Source organism: Necator americanus, chromosome IV, assembly GCF_031761385.1.
Source record: "Necator americanus strain Aroian chromosome IV, whole genome shotgun sequence".
NCBI classification, from domain to species: Eukaryota; Metazoa; Nematoda; class Chromadorea; order Rhabditida; family Ancylostomatidae; genus Necator; species Necator americanus.
This window is the reverse complement of record NC_087374.1, coordinates 4,123,775-4,138,885: the sequence shown is the minus strand read 5'-3', so window position 1 is coordinate 4,138,885 and position 15,111 is coordinate 4,123,775. Positions and strand designations below refer to the sequence as shown.

Here is a 15,111-nt window from a genome sequence, read left to right as displayed (position 1 = left end):
CTTTCGAATGATACGGAGCGCATCATTTTCCGTCTCCTTTATTTCCATTAATGTAAATGCGGATTAATAACTACGGCCTCGTTTCGAATAAACAAAAAATGAGGTTGGTTTCCTTTTATGAAGCACATGAAAGCCATCATAGTTTTGTTGTTTTTCTTAAGCTTCTTTGTTCGGTTCAGATTTCCAAGAATTTACTAAACTTTTTTTCATACTAAATTTTTTTTTCTTTCGAAGTTATCCTATCCTAGTTAAGGTATCCTTTGATTATCCTTGATATGATTTCAACCTTAAAATCTGTCTTTTCTGTTCGTCTTTTTTCTTCATACCTCGATTTCCTGTAGTTCAAAAACATTTAAAAAAAAAAACAGCGAAAGCTAAATAAGCGAGGAGGGAGGCGAATGCTGGTGCTGCATCGGTATCCTTTGATTATCCTTGATATGATTTCAACCTTAAAATCTGTCTTTTCTGTTCGTCTTTTTTCTTCATACCTCGATCTCCTTTTAGGAGAAAGAGCGGAAGTTTTTTTTCCACTGAAGGAGATCGTGCTATGAAGTTACCTGTTACGAGGTTAGTAACATGAGACAAGAAGTTTCTGGAGGAATTTTGAAAAAAGCAGCGCATTATACTAAAAAAAAATTTGGTTTCTGCTAAAGTAGTCACCTGTGGATTTTTATTCGGAGGTTTTTGAAATGGAGGAAGCAGCTTAAAGTCGCTAATTTAATTCAGTTGTCCGGAATTCAGAACTTTAATTCTCTGTGACTGGAGAAGATAGACGTCACTTTTAATCCAGGATAGAACGTCAGTCAGTCAGTTCTAAACCTAGAATGGTTGAATATTGGGTTAAAGAATAATTCGAGGCCTTTTTTTTTGAGAATAGACACAATTGGGAAGTATTGAAGTGTCCTGTGGACAAGATGGAACATTCTTGAGATCATTTGTGTTTTGAATTTAATGAAGACGATATTCACACGTTCATAAACTTCAAACGATTCTGAATTGGGGTAGATGACGTAGGCGCATTCCCGTGGGAATTGATCAAAACCGTGCGTCTTATTCACTCTATCCTTCAGTCGAGAAGATAAGGTCACTGAGGCTTATACTGTGTCGAAATGTCGAACAATAGTCGTGGGTCGAAGCGAAATTCTTTTTTTTTTGCATTTTTTTTAAATCAAATTTTTACAAAGAATTCCTCAGAAGCGTTTTCTCTGTTGTTGTTCTTTTAATTGCTCCCATCTTCCTTGCAAAGAACTCGTTATGTTTTGAGCGATTCATTTTGTCATGTTTTCTCATTCCTTTTTTTTAAAGTCATCTCCCCGCACATCTGGGGTGGTACCGGTTTTAGGCGGTAATGCCTGTACGGGGTCGTAGATTGTGGGAGGAGTGTGATTCCATTCATCTCTTCTTGTATCAGTGTAAACGGACTACCGGAACGCTGCTCCTTAGCTTCAGCTTCTGTTGCAATGCGCAACCATTGCGCCCCGCCCCTCCTGTGATTCGCCGAAAACCAAATCGCAGGAGGGGCGAGGCGCAATGGCTGCGCATTGCAACAGAAGCCGTCGTAAGGAACAGCGTTCCGGTCGTCCGTTTGCACTGATAGAAGGAGGGATGAAGATGATATGATGAGAAGGAATCACCCTCTTCCCCACAATCTATGACCCCGTATAGGTATTACCCGCCTGAAACCCGTACCACACTAGATTCGTTTGGTGATGCCTTTAAAGTTCTTGTTGCTTCATCTGATACCTTCCATAGACGGCAAAAATCTCGCGAACGGTAGCTTCAACACCTCGATTGAAGGCAGCGTATCACGAAACTAACCATGCTGCAGCCTTCTTGGGCGGATATAGGGTTTAGGGAGGAGGGAAAGGAATGTAGCTGGGGCGGCGCACTCACTGTCGCTTTTGTTCACATGTCGTGGATCCTCTAAGACAAACGCACATGCCTTAGGGGTCGATTACTTAATTTAATTAATTTTTTAATTAATTAATTAATAATTACTTGGCGAAATAAGGGCGCCACTCAGTGTCCCCCAACTATATTTTTTCGACTTCGGTTTGTAGATTACGAATATGGGCGTGGCCTCACTCAACCTCCCTAATCGTCATGAAAAACGACGTTTGTTCCTACGAGGTACGTGAAAACGCTCCAGTATTGTGCACATGCCGCATTTTACGAGCGAGCGTTAGAAGATCAATAAGGTCTCTTTGCTAGCCCATTCAAGTAAAACCGGCGAATAGGGTGCTTCAGAGAACCGAAGCGTGTACGAAAAGACGCACTTTAAATTACCTCGTAGGAAAAAACGCTGTTCCCGCGCCGTTTTTCAGAATAATTAGGGGAATTGGGCATGAGCACCCTCATATTCGTAATTCAAACTCCGAACTCAGTGTTCTCCGTCTGGGTTCCGCACTTCGCCATTTTCGTGATACGCTGTCTTTAGTGACCAAGCGACTATGTAGAAAATATAATAAAAATAATTCTGTCATTTTTGTGTGCTTATATTGCTCCTCCATATTGCGTTCTATATTTTCGTTTGCTTCTCCCCATCTTCACATCTGATTAGCTTTTCTCACCTTTACATGTAGCTAGTGTTCTAGGCTCTTTGTTCCAGTGCATATGGGAGAGCGAAGCGGCAGCTGTGTTCAAGGACTAGACGGTTCCCGTGATATTGTGAGTCTTCTGTTGATTCTTGTGTGAGCCACTCCCTCTCTTAGATAGTAGAACGAAAAAGACTTAACGAAAAGCAGCACTCGCAATAAATTAACTTCTTACATAATAAGTGGTCTGGACAAGTTGTGTTGCGTAGTAAACGTAAATTGGTTGTGCCGGTTGTCTGAATTTTCGTTCTAGATCTACGAACGAATTCTAACTACCGGTGATGTAGAACCAATCTACCTTGAAGAAGACGACTTTGCAGAAGTATTTCGTGAAGAAGACTACATCCAGCTCGAGGATGGAACATATGTTCAAGCTGAGCAGTATGCAGTTACACGTCAGGTCAAATACTTTGTGTAGTTTGTTCCATTCCATCTTAAGCACAATTATATATATATATATTTTTTTATTACTCAACGTTTTTTTCAATGATCTTGGGACAATTTCTTCATCAATAAGTTCTTTTAGCAATGTCTTCGTCTAACCTAATATTTTCAACACAAAGCATTTCCATGTCTCTTCGATGAGAGAAGTGCACCTTTGAACTTTTGCCATAATCAGTGCTTTATATCAGTCCGCTCCTTACATGCTAGTCCTCTTTGGTCCTCTTCATTGCAAAAAATCTTCCTTGTTTACGATGGTTGCATGAGAGATGTCTTGTGAAATATGAATTACAGTAAATTTGCTCTTGAAACAATAGATAGGGCTTGTCGTACATCGATTTCTCTCCTCATCTCCAGAAATAATTTTATAATTAATATGTAATACAATTACGTTATTACCTGATATGATGAAAATATATTACTTCCAAGATATTCATTTGTATCGTTCGTTTTTTTTTTGCTATTATCATATATTTATTGGGAATTAATGAATAAGTGATAATAGTATTATATATATTTACTTGTTTATTTTCTGTTTATGCTTCTCCTCTTTTTGTTGTTATGCTTTTAAGCAGTAATGTAAATGCTAATTTACAGGGTTCATCCACTCAGCCACAGGAACTGCAGCATGTTAGGATAGCACCTGCTCCACATCGTGTTAGTTGAGATTCTGAGTCGTATCCTATATAAAGAGGTCCAACTATTCCGCACCGCAGATCTTATTCCTTGTGTACCTCAGTTTTTTTTTTCTCTTGGTGGAGCTTATCAGTAGCAATAACATACAGTGAACATTGGACTGAGAACGGAGTAAAGAGGACAATTCTTGACTGGTTATGTTTTAATGTTTGAACCATTTGTGATCTAGGCTGTTCATGCAACAGGATCAAACATTTCGAAGGCTCCAGTTGTCTATGCTCAGTTCAGCTCAAATGTTAGTTTCCTTTAGATGTTTAATGTTTTATTATAGTAGTGAGAGCACATCATTACACAATTTTCCACTTCAGGTAATGCATCAGCCGCCTCTGGATCTGCTAAGCAAGTCAAGTCTTACTATATCTCAACCTGTTTCTAGCACATCAAAACCTTACTCTTCGAACTCTTCCTCCTCTACTGTATATCATCCCTTCGCGCACACCTATAATGTAACTAAACCGAAGAAGTGAGTTAGTGTTAGATCGAGCTGTTTGTCAAAAGTTCTTTCTTGTTTAGGAAACCTTTGCCTGGACAAAGAAAACCATGTAATTGTACGAAGTCAATGTGTTTAAAACTTTATTGTGATTGCTTCGCGAATGGTGAATTCTGCCTGGATTGCAATTGCAAAGATTGCCACAACAACTTGGAACATGACGCGGATCGTTCTAAGGCCATAAAGCAGTCTTTAGAGAGGAATCCAAACGCTTTTAAGCCAAAAATAGGTGAGTGAACCATATTCTACTTATTTGCTCCAATACAATAGGATTTATCACTGGAGATTGTTTTCTCTCGTTGTTGTAGTTCGAAGGTGAAAGAATGCTAGAGGAAAGCCTTCTTCTTTCCAATTATATAATGGCTAGTCTCAACATGTGTTCAACTTGTAACCTTAGCTATGGCGAACAAAAGGACTTCACAAACTGTTATTTTGAATGATTTCCCATACATCTTATCATCTCTATAGAATTCTTCCATTTTCCCTACTTTGAGATGTTGAGAAAGAGAAGTTCTCGATCGTTTGGTAAGAATAGTAAAAAAAGGGTTTTCATTGAGGAAAATCATCTTTTTTTCTAAGTACGATCTCAGTCTACTGTGCTATAGATCCGCCATTTTTTAATTTATTAAAATATTCGTTGACTGTGGCATCATTATTCGTTAGGGATTTCTTTGCCGTTGAAGTTCCTAAGTTTGGAAACTGGCGGAGATGGTAAGGGGAAAACAGGATGCATGAGAAATAATTCCAAATCCGTTCAAATTTGGTTTTCTGTGACGTCCTATTTGGTTTTCTTGGCTTTAATCATCGGGTCTTCAGTGGTCAACTCCAATCCTGCCAAATCCGGTAGAACGTTCCTGCCGCTAAATGTAGCAAGAAAAAAAAGACAAGTGAACTGCGTGTTGAGTTCCATGTCCATCAAGACTACACTGAATCGACCATTGTCAAGTTGGAAGTATCACAATTACTCACATTTCATACGGAAGCCGTTGTGGAACAAGTGAATCGATGTGACTCTATATCATCTACTGTATATATTGTCCAAATAGAGCAGCTGGAATATAGGATTTGGTATTCTCTTGGTTTTTTCTCTCAGCAATTCAACACACGGTGGCCGTTAAAGAACGGTGCTTTGTAGTCAGATTATCCGCGTAGCACCAATTTTTGACTTTGACTCTTATATTTTATAATATTCTGGCTGGTCGGGTTATACGGACAAACGGATTTTAAAAAATTGGATTTAGGTGCTTCGTGCTGATTAGTGCTCTAATCTTGTAATCTTGTAATTGGCTCTGTTGTAGGGGTGAAAAGTGGCAAAATGGATGCAGAGAGACTCCATCAAAAAGGCTGTCATTGCAAAAAAAGCGGATGCCTGAAGAATTATTGCGAGTGCTTCGAAGTAGGCTGGTTATCGTTTCTCATGTTCATTTCACTTATACTCGCTATTCTACAGCTCTATAGGCTAAAGTTCCTTGCACAAGCCGATGTAAATGTCAAGGATGTCAAAACACTGAGGGAGATAGAGCAAGCAGACATGATAGGTTGTTTTTTCCGTTTCTGGTTACTACAAAACGAGCACATATTACACGCCAGTTGAACGGAAGTTAGATAATCTAATATAAAATATAAATAAGAAGTAAGATAACCCACTTATCAACGAGTAAATGAAAATTACAATAACAAAGTATTGTTCAGGAGAAATGTCCAGCAAACTCATTACACATAATCATTGCTGTGTTGGTCAACAAAAAAACAAAACATATACGTTATATATATATTTACTTATTTATTTTATTTATCCCCTGATTTCTGTGCTTTTCTCTCTTTACTTTGTCTCTGTAGGCCTATTGAAGCCACACTTGCAAGTTCTTATATACGCTAGTTACGGATATAGCAACAATTCTGAACTGAGGGGATTAGTCTCAAATTCGAAAAGTACATCCTCAAAATTGAGAAAGTTGCCATCTTCGTTTGAAGTATTCATTCCCGGCTCCTTTTTTACTGCATTCTGTCGTTGAAAGTTTTTGTGAATATTGATTGATTCATAAAAGACGGTCAAAAAGATCCCTGTTCTTCGAAAAATCGTTCAACGAAGCCAAAATTAAATTTTAGCTGATTACAAAATTATTATTTCGAAGAAATCTGCTAAGACTTAGGGATCCCAGGTACATAAAAAAAATTGATAGAAATTGGGAAAATCAATGGGTGTTCGTAACCTTTGCACTTTCAGCGCAGATTTAATTTTTTTATCTTCGTGTATCTTGACTAGCAGTTTGTTTAGGAACAACACCACGAGCTCTGCTTTGATGAATCTTGCTGCAACTGCTTCCTCTGTCACTGCGGATTCTCCGTCGTCTCCGCTGTCAGATAACGAGTCTGACACAGAGTCTGCTTTAGCTCACAGTGATCCACGATCGTATGTGGTTTTCTTCACAAACGAGACTGAAGATAACTTCTCTTATCAGTTTTTCGTTCTAGGTACCCCTGGTTCTATATGACAGACGAAGTAATTGAAGCAGCAACATTATGTCTTGTCGCACAGGCGGAAGAATCGGTTAGTATTCGGAGCGTTATGAGAGGAAATGGGGACCCCTTTACAGTGAAGATGCGTGGGACTTTACGAGCCCGCTAATTTGAATGTCATGTAAATGTGATAGTTCGAATAAATAGGCGAGGAAGAAAAAAAAAACAGATTTTTCTTTCTTTCAATCCCATAACGTTTCCCTCTTAGTTATGGTGAACTTTCATCGCATCAAGCAGAATTTCGTTTTCAACACCTTATTTTTCAGTTGTCAGGATGTCCTACAAATACTCCAAGTAGCGTGATTGAGGAAATGGAACGGATGGTGTTGGGAGAATTCGGTAGATGTTTACAAGAAATCATTTCGAATGCGTCTGAATCATAATAAATACATCATAGTAGTTTTATGCAGGATTTATTTATTTATTTGTATGTTTTCTGAAAATGGTTCAATCAGTCGAGCACGATGCATTCCCCCGTAGTTATATTCAGCAAACAACTTCTGCTGGGGACGTAGCTGAGTATTAACTTCAAGAGATTTGTAGGATAGTCTGGTTCGATAATTGCTCTCAACTAGTCGTTGTCATCTTCTGATGACTTCATCTCTAAGATTCTCGTCTCTACTGCGAAACTTCTTGAACTGTCGCTGTGCTGTACGTTGGTTAGCAATTCCGAGGCCAAATATGTGTGTTGTTGAAACTGTCAGTTGAGTCCGTTGCACTACGACCCATGAGAATTGCTATTTTCTTAGCGTGACTATGGTTACGGTACAGGGCTTGGGTTACGGTCCAGTTACGATAGTGTTGAAACGAGTACAAGCGATGCGCAACGAAAACATGAAAGGAGAGATATAAAGAATAAAGTGTTCACCGTTAATCAATCCGCTTGGGACGCACGAAAGCATTTACTTCAATCCAGAATCGTTTAAGTTTCACGAACGCGTATCTAACTTATACAATGACTTTCGCGATCGTACAGTCACGGCGGAACATCTTGAGGACTGCGCTGCGCCTGTTGGAAGAGGTAGGAATTAAAACAATGTATGTCATTAGCATGTACTTAGCAGAATGAAATAAATGTTTGTATTTAACCATAACGGTTAACTATACAAAAAAAAACCACTGAACTACCGCGCCAACCTAAAAACAAACCTCTCGTGTAGTAAAAAAGGAAATTTACCAGCATCAAAACAGAAAATAGCAAAAGATTAACAGAGTATTTCTTTGTTTTGACTAGAAGAAAAAGAATCGCTGGGCTGAAAAATTAATCACTCTTCCCTACTACAATTCGCACTGTAGAGGTATGAACTGAAATTTTTGAGAAATCAATCAAATCACGTTTTCAATAAGCAATTTGAGTTGCGTTCATCAAAAATCAGCACTTTTCTAATCCAGTCATTTACACTTTTTTTGTCTTTGTTTACAACTTTACAAGCACCTTTTGTCCAAGCTTGTAGCAATCGGAAACAACCTAGGTGCAACTGGTGAACTCCTTTGTCTTGAATCTTGGTGGCTTAGAAAGGTTACATCCTGAGTTTTGATTCGAGTCTGAATTTTTCAAAAAAAAAAACTAGTTCGACTATCAATTACGCGGATGAAATCACAGACCATTGACCACTTCTTGGAGAGGTTACGTAGAACTTTAATCAATAATCGTTCCTGGAAAATAGGATAACCAGGAGTAGAAATAAACCGAAACACAGTCAAGAAACCAGCTCTTATAAGTGCGAACCGTCTCACGAATGCATGTTGTTGGTTGTTTGTTGCCTTATTTTCCATTTTCAGCCCACTTGTTTCCAAGATATTACCGTCCCTTCAAGCACGTCAACAAAATCTCGAGAGGAAAACATTTCCACAATAAGCAGGATGCAGAATACCGTTAGGGTTCGCCGATTTCAAAAGCACGGACCTCTTCCTCAACTATATTTTGCATCATATGAATTCAGGTGAATGGGATGCAGTTCTTCGTGACCTAACCGCAGTTTGCATGGATAACGATGAAAATGCACAACCCTCTCCTTCCATAAATCCAAAGATTTGAGACATTAGTAAGAATTCAGAAGCACTCAGAGACAAAACTCCTTGCGAAGTCTGCGAAAACACGACGAACGGGATGAATTACGCGCTGTCGCAAAATTTTTCAAGAGCCGCCTTTGAGGGAAATTTTCACGAACACTCCATTTGAGAAAGTTATCGATAGCTTAGCAAAACAGTCTACTACCCTAGCACGATATATATCCCATTTTGAGTTTGATTTTGCCGGGATTTTTCTTCGTGGACCGATGGATGTGGGTGCTACTGCCAGTTGCCTCATTCTAGTACCTAGATAGGTAATTATCGACTGGACGATGTAACTATCGCCCGCAAACTCTGGTAGCATACTTAGGGAGTTGATGCAGTGTGACGTAGGGCTAGCAGCCTGCGAGGACAGCTCTATCGGATATGCGTCAGTCGCATAGCGTTGCGCCCTGCGCAAGTTACTCTTCAAAGTAAGAATAAAGGAAATTGCTCAATAATGCTTTTGTGAGAGAAGAACAAGAAAAAGAAGAAGGAAGCTCCTATGAGAAAAGAAGTATTGTGACTTAATCACGTGGAGACGATGCTCACAGTCAGAGTAAGATCCATGCACAAGATTCAAACATTGGAATGGACGATTGGGGTTTTTCTTTGAGCAACAGCGACTCCACATTACAGGGTATCAGAGGACGAATTACAGTGAGGGGAATGCTGCGTATTTAAATTCTTCTCGTTTCAACTTTAACATTTTTAGTGTGCAGAGTTTGTGTATGATGCTCTCTGTTTTGTCTCAATCTTCAAGGTTTCGAGCAACGTATGATTGTTCAGTCAAAAGCTATTCTTATGGATTTTGACAAGTTTTATTTGTCATTCACATTTTTGTAGATGGTCAATGCAAGTGATGAGCACATGGAAAAAGCTTTTGAGCTTGCTCAAGAGGCTCTAGACAACGATGAAGTTCCGGTCGGATGTGTTTTCACGTATCGAGAAAAACAGGTACTGACTACTTTGTATTGTGTGATGCATTTGGACTACTTAAACAACTCAATTCTTTGTATTTTACAACTAAACTTATATGTAGAGCAGTGCTCCTGTTGCACTGTAACCGCATTGTTGACGATTATGTGGATGTTCAGCTTGTTACACCTTTCAGCTCAAAACGTTTTGATTCATGGCGCAATAGAAGACGCAGAAATTTGCAAAACTCGGCTGTGCGGTTTTGATGGTTATTGAGCGCACTGTTGTGAATAGTCAATAACCACTAAACCGTAGAGCCGCCACCCGCGCACCTGCGCGGCTCTTAACGGTTAGCCTTAGGACCCACAATCCATACTGGAGGATTAGGAACACAGTGTACCATAAGGTTTTATGGTTGGACCCCGAACAAACTTCCGAACTTTTCGCACATCTAGTAATTAGTGAACTTCTGATATGAATTGATTGTTTTCTGCACCCTCCACTTCTTTTCATCACTACCCCAACTAAAATATGTCACCAGTCGTTCGAGCTATTATATATAGTCGGCGTAAAATTTGCTGTATCATGGTCACTCAACACATACTCTGTGAAGACGTGCACTGAGCCCTCACCACACGACACGGTGAGCTCCTTGGATACCTTTTCTTTTAACTATATATAGTTTTTCGTGCACTAGTGCGTGGATAGGATTAAGTGGTCTTGGCAAATCCTTCTTCTTTTTGTTTTATGCTTTATTTTGTTATTAGGACGCCTCTAAGATTTTATTTCGTGAGAATTAAGTCTCTCTCTTTTACTTCCTTATCTTCATCTAATATATCCAATTAAAATACAGTACGTAGTGTTTAGTGGCTGATTTCATGGGGATTTTCAGATAGGATGTGGAAGAAATAGGGTGAATTGTACCAAGGACCCGACTACTCATGCAGAGATGGTGGCTTTACGGAGTATGGAGGAGGAAAACCCAAATATCAAAGAGGTGTTTTTCCTATTTCAAGCTTTGACAGGCTTTGTTTCACTTTCCGGAATCCACATTTTCGATCTATTATCTCACTTTATTCCGGAATGTATGACCAAGTGGCCATATTCATGAACAAGCGGATTGGGATGCGACATGGTTTCTTCCCGCTCTCTTTGCTTCCCGTGAGTAACCTTTCTAGTTGCCCGGGGTCGAGAAGTTTTCTTGTTAGTTGCTCCAAAATTGTTTTTTTTTTTTTTTGAACAAATTAATTTCAAGTTGTCTGAGCGATAGCATATATGTGCCTAGACCACCTCGCAAAATACGGATGGAATGACTGCGCATGAAGATTTAACAAATATATCCTTACTTTGTTGTTGCTGAATAAACAGGACAAACCAAAGATGCGACATCAACAACTGAAATTTCAAGTGATTTAACAATATAACAACAACGCGGCATTAACAGCTGCTAAAGTTCTTGCTTTTCCAATAATGCTATTATTTACGCGAAAAACTCCATCATCTAACGAAACACCCTAAACTTCCGGAACGTTCATGACTACGGCCACAGAAATACTCCTCTGACATGTTTCCTTCGATTTAGATAATGCATGACTTGGTACTTCATGTGACTCTCGAACCCTGCATTATGTGTGCTTCTGGCCTGTTTGAATTAGGTTTGTCGTTCTTTATTTTTTTATTGTTTTCATTTTATTTCATTTCCCCTAGCTTTATTGAATTTCTTTCTTTAATTTATAACAAGTATTAGATCAGCTGTATGTAAAGGACTTCTTTCATTGTTGGTGGGCACACCAACCACCTAGAAGGATTTATGTCAGCAAGAAAAAGCTGTAGGCAGATGGGAACTTCTTTGAGCCTTCTTCAGTACACGTTTCACGCTTGGTTGTTTTTATAGTTTTCCTAATAATTCTAAATCTTTTCGAACAGTCTGGTGCTTGGTCGAAATTACTATCATAGATCACATAATTTATAGTAGGATCAAAACGAGAGGAAGCACGATGTAGTTACGGGGAGACCACTGCTAGCACTTCCTCCCCTTACAGTTCGCGATGGTCGCACCTCCCAACGACTTCCCCCACTGCGCCACTTCGAGCGCATGAACTACGTAGGTTACGTAACTGCTTCATATAGTTTTAACCCAGCTATACTTACTAGTAGAAAAACGCACAAGCCACTAAAACGCAATACCGTTTCGATTTTGTTTCGCTGGCGGAACGTTAAGGCATCCCTTTATCCTTTCCGGGCTGCAAATGTTTGTAGAGGTGTGTATAGTGAACAATCTGGAAATGTGTGCATATCATCCTTCTCTAGTCAGATATGTCATAATGAACAGGTTTCGCACAAGTTACTAGCTTGTTGACTACTTACAAAACGGAGACATCTTGTTTCTTTCAGAGCTTTACTCTCACGAAATGTTTGCAGTTATCACTCCAATTTCTAATTTGTGCCTGCGTGCTAGTGGGTAGATCCCAACTTCGAAAATATGTATAGTACAGTGCTTTGGAGTCATATTATATAAAAGTGTCCATTGGACCCCTTTCCACTATCAAACGTCCAGTGTCCTAGAGGATCTGGACGCTTGATAGTGGAAAGACAGCATTGGGCTGCGGAGCAGTTGCCTTTAACTTTGGGTGTTGCTGAACATTGTAGATTGGAACTCAGTCAGGGCCATAGGCACTGGTGTTAACTCATAGACCATGAGAATCTAATCTTGCATCCTTCAAAAAATTTCCCCAACTTCAGAATGTTGTGAGCGCTGTTATTGTACATCCGTCCATGCTTTAAAAACTGCACCTATCACGACTCGCTGAACCCGATGAAAATCAGCATCTGTGTTCCTACCACAACTTTGCCTTCAAAGTTGATATACTTGGTAAACCTACATTTCGCTCTACAGTATAATTGTGATATGTTAAGATGTTAAGAGGAATGTTTCAACCTATGATTTCACGCATTTTGCAGGTATTTCGAAAATTGTTTACGCTGCAGCCAATGAGAGATTTGGAGGAATTTATAGTGTTGGGAACTGCTCTAAGTATAACCAGAAGGACTCGAATACAAAAGTGGTAGGGATTTTTGTTTCGCTTATGAAGTAATAACTCAGCTGTCCTCGGCAGCTGTTTCAGATCGTCGACTCCAGATATGCAGACCGGTCAATCTCTCTACTTAAATCATTTTACGACAAGCAAAATCCATTCGCTCCAGAAGAAAAAAGGAAAACCAAGTCTAGATGATGCGGCAAACTTATGTGCTGTTTCATGCGTTCCTTAATAAATAATGGAAGATTTGTGTCTCTTGAAGTGTGTCTTAAAGTGAACTTGTCACGTGCAACTCTACTTAGTGAGGCAGGGTCTTGAATTAGTGCTGCGTACTCCATCTCCAGATGCTTCTAGATGTCTTTGTTCCGCACGATTCGTCTCATTCTCCGGACACCGGAGGCGAGTTTAAAGACGATTCACATTCTAGCTCCTCCGCGTCTTCATATCTCGACTTCAAGAACAAATCTTCACACTAATAACCCTAATAAGTATACAGTTAGTTATGTTGTTTGTTCGCTTCTGAGTCGAGATAAATAAGAGTATGCTTGTACAGCGCCGTGGTTCTGGACCTAATCGAGATGTGATGTACTACGTTGTAAGTCTTGGCGTTGTTGCAGTGGGTGTAACGTTTGCAGCAATTCCAGCATACAGGATATTCTGTGAAAAAACGTCATTTGGAGGACTAACACAGGTTCTTTGCATTTTTCGTTTGGATGAACTTTTCGATTATGAAGATATTCTGCTTCATTGGGAGCACTGAGAATATATGTAGTAGATATCTTCACAATTCTTTCATTTCAAAAACATAAAATTTCACATGTTAGGCCTAAGCACCGAAGGTGTATCCGCTAGATTTCATAAGCGTCCAGAATAATCTATAATGGCCAAGTACTATTCGGATTCTGTTCTCCTTGAGAGAGGGTCTTTTTTCTGATTGAGTAGTTTCGAGTTGTTTAACTGATTTACTTATTACTGTATCACGACGTGGCGGTATTGGGATCTTCTCATGAGTAGGAGTAAGGGTGTAGTTCGCGATTATGAGCGTGATCATGTTCAAAACCACTTAGTAAAAACAGAAAAAGCGCGAGAAACAGTCTCTTTTGCACCCGTGCCCCCTATGATGCAACTTGTTATGCGGTCGAACGTAGGCTATTTGATCGTTGCCCAGCGTCTGTAATCCAATTAGCATAGCTACAATAACCAGTAGAAACTGTCCCATATGCACAGCGGTGGCTACCCCATGCTGCATCGCGTTCTCCATTCTGGAATGCTTTTCCCTATTAGTAATTAGAGTGTAAAATAGATAAGATGTATAGCGTTTCTCATTCCTCTTGCGATGTACCACCACGTTCAATTCAAAATCGTATGTAGTTTACGATTCTGAATCGAAGTTGAATTCCAAAGCTTAATCAATTAATTCGAAAGGATGATTACAAAAAAAGGAGCGGGATGCGGCACGGCTCGGTTGCTATCACCAAATCGTTCTTACTATCTTGACTTCCGAAACCAAGAGGTCCGTCCCGACCAGCAACGAGGTCAGCCGTTGTTTCTGCCAAGTTTTTCACCAGAAAGGAAGTGGAGTAGGCCTAAAGTTGTTCTTGAGTGCTGTTATGAGCAATAACACAGAGCGAGCGCTGAATTCTGCTTTAAAAAAAAAACTTTTAAAACTAAGGGGAAATGACTTCAACATAGTATGTTATTGTATATCGTATACATCGTATGTAATACGTTTGCTTTTGATCAAAACGACTAAAAGTGCGGTGTACTAACCCTCAGGTCGTTCCGACCCAATTGCATCTTTTTTCATTCGACAATTTATAATTAATACATTCATAGATTGCGAAAGACTTCGAAAAGATCGCCAAAATGAAGAAAGTTGAAGATAGATTGATTCGTGTGCAGTTCAATTCCGATGTTCCATCGAGTATGCGATGGGAATTCAAGCCTCAGCAACATGAGGTCCTTTTGTGAACTTTGCTGCATCCCAATTTTCCTAATTTTTAAGCATTTGTTTTCCAGATGTATGTCCATCCAGGAGAGACTGCTCTTGCATTCTATACTGCAAGAAATCCTACTGACCGTCCAATTGTTGGAATTTCGAGTTATAATCTCACTCCTTTTCAAGCAGCTTACTATTTCAATAAGATTCAATGTTTTTGCTTTGAAGAACAGATCCTCAATCCCGGAGAACAGGTATATCAACTTCCTACACACATTTTCTCTTCTGCATCCACGGATACGCATCTATGATCTGTGCTGCGGAAAAAATTGCAACTGAAGGCAACTACAACTGACAATTCGAAAAAGTCATGATTACAATGCCTTGTGATGAAGCATTTGCTAACAAAGAGAACGGAATGTT

At 39.5% G+C, this 15,111-nt stretch overlaps 3 protein-coding genes across 5 annotated transcripts in view; all 3 read left to right on the top strand.

The window, feature by feature from the left end:
- Positions 1-2,613: 2,613 nt before the first annotated feature.
- RB195_000346 (uncharacterized protein) lies at positions 2,614-8,621 on the top strand (the record flags this gene model as incomplete). 2 transcript variants are annotated; one of them, XM_064196625.1, is made up of 13 exons in its annotated part: positions 2,614-2,667; positions 2,848-2,994; positions 3,633-3,692; positions 3,901-3,966; positions 4,040-4,194; positions 4,245-4,450; positions 5,520-5,617; positions 5,680-5,759; positions 6,500-6,634; positions 6,697-6,772; positions 7,008-7,080; positions 7,658-7,762; positions 8,524-8,621. In XM_064196625.1, 13 exons carry the CDS (start codon positions 2,614-2,616, stop codon positions 8,619-8,621), a joined length of 1,353 nt encoding a protein of 450 aa, XP_064052505.1. The 2 variants fall into 2 exon arrangements, with proteins under 2 accessions (XP_064052505.1, XP_064052506.1); XM_064196624.1 differs by lacking the exons at positions 7,658-7,762; positions 8,524-8,621 and having other exon boundaries at positions 7,008-7,124.
- Positions 8,622-9,639: 1,018 nt separating this feature from the next.
- RB195_000345 (uncharacterized protein) lies at positions 9,640-12,944 on the top strand (the record flags this gene model as incomplete). The annotated part of the gene is made up of 5 exons (XM_013443526.2): positions 9,640-9,750; positions 10,604-10,708; positions 11,294-11,366; positions 12,673-12,776; positions 12,837-12,944. The coding sequence occupies 5 exons, from the start codon at positions 9,640-9,642 to the stop codon at positions 12,942-12,944; spliced, it is 501 nt and encodes a 166-aa protein (XP_013298980.2).
- Positions 12,945-13,103: 159 nt separating this feature from the next.
- RB195_000344 (uncharacterized protein) overlaps positions 13,104-15,111 on the top strand; it is a gene marked incomplete at both ends in the record, with an annotated part of 33,453 nt that continues 31,445 nt past the window's right edge. The window contains 4 exons of one of the 2 annotated variants that reach the window (XM_064196623.1): positions 13,104-13,244; positions 13,303-13,440; positions 14,586-14,708; positions 14,769-14,942. In XM_064196623.1, coding sequence (XP_064052504.1) covers positions 13,104-13,244; positions 13,303-13,440; positions 14,586-14,708; positions 14,769-14,942 — 576 coding nt within the window. Of the gene's footprint in view, positions 13,245-13,290; positions 13,441-14,585; positions 14,709-14,768; positions 14,943-15,111 lie in introns of those variants that run through there. The other variant, XM_064196619.1, reaches the window with a different exon arrangement.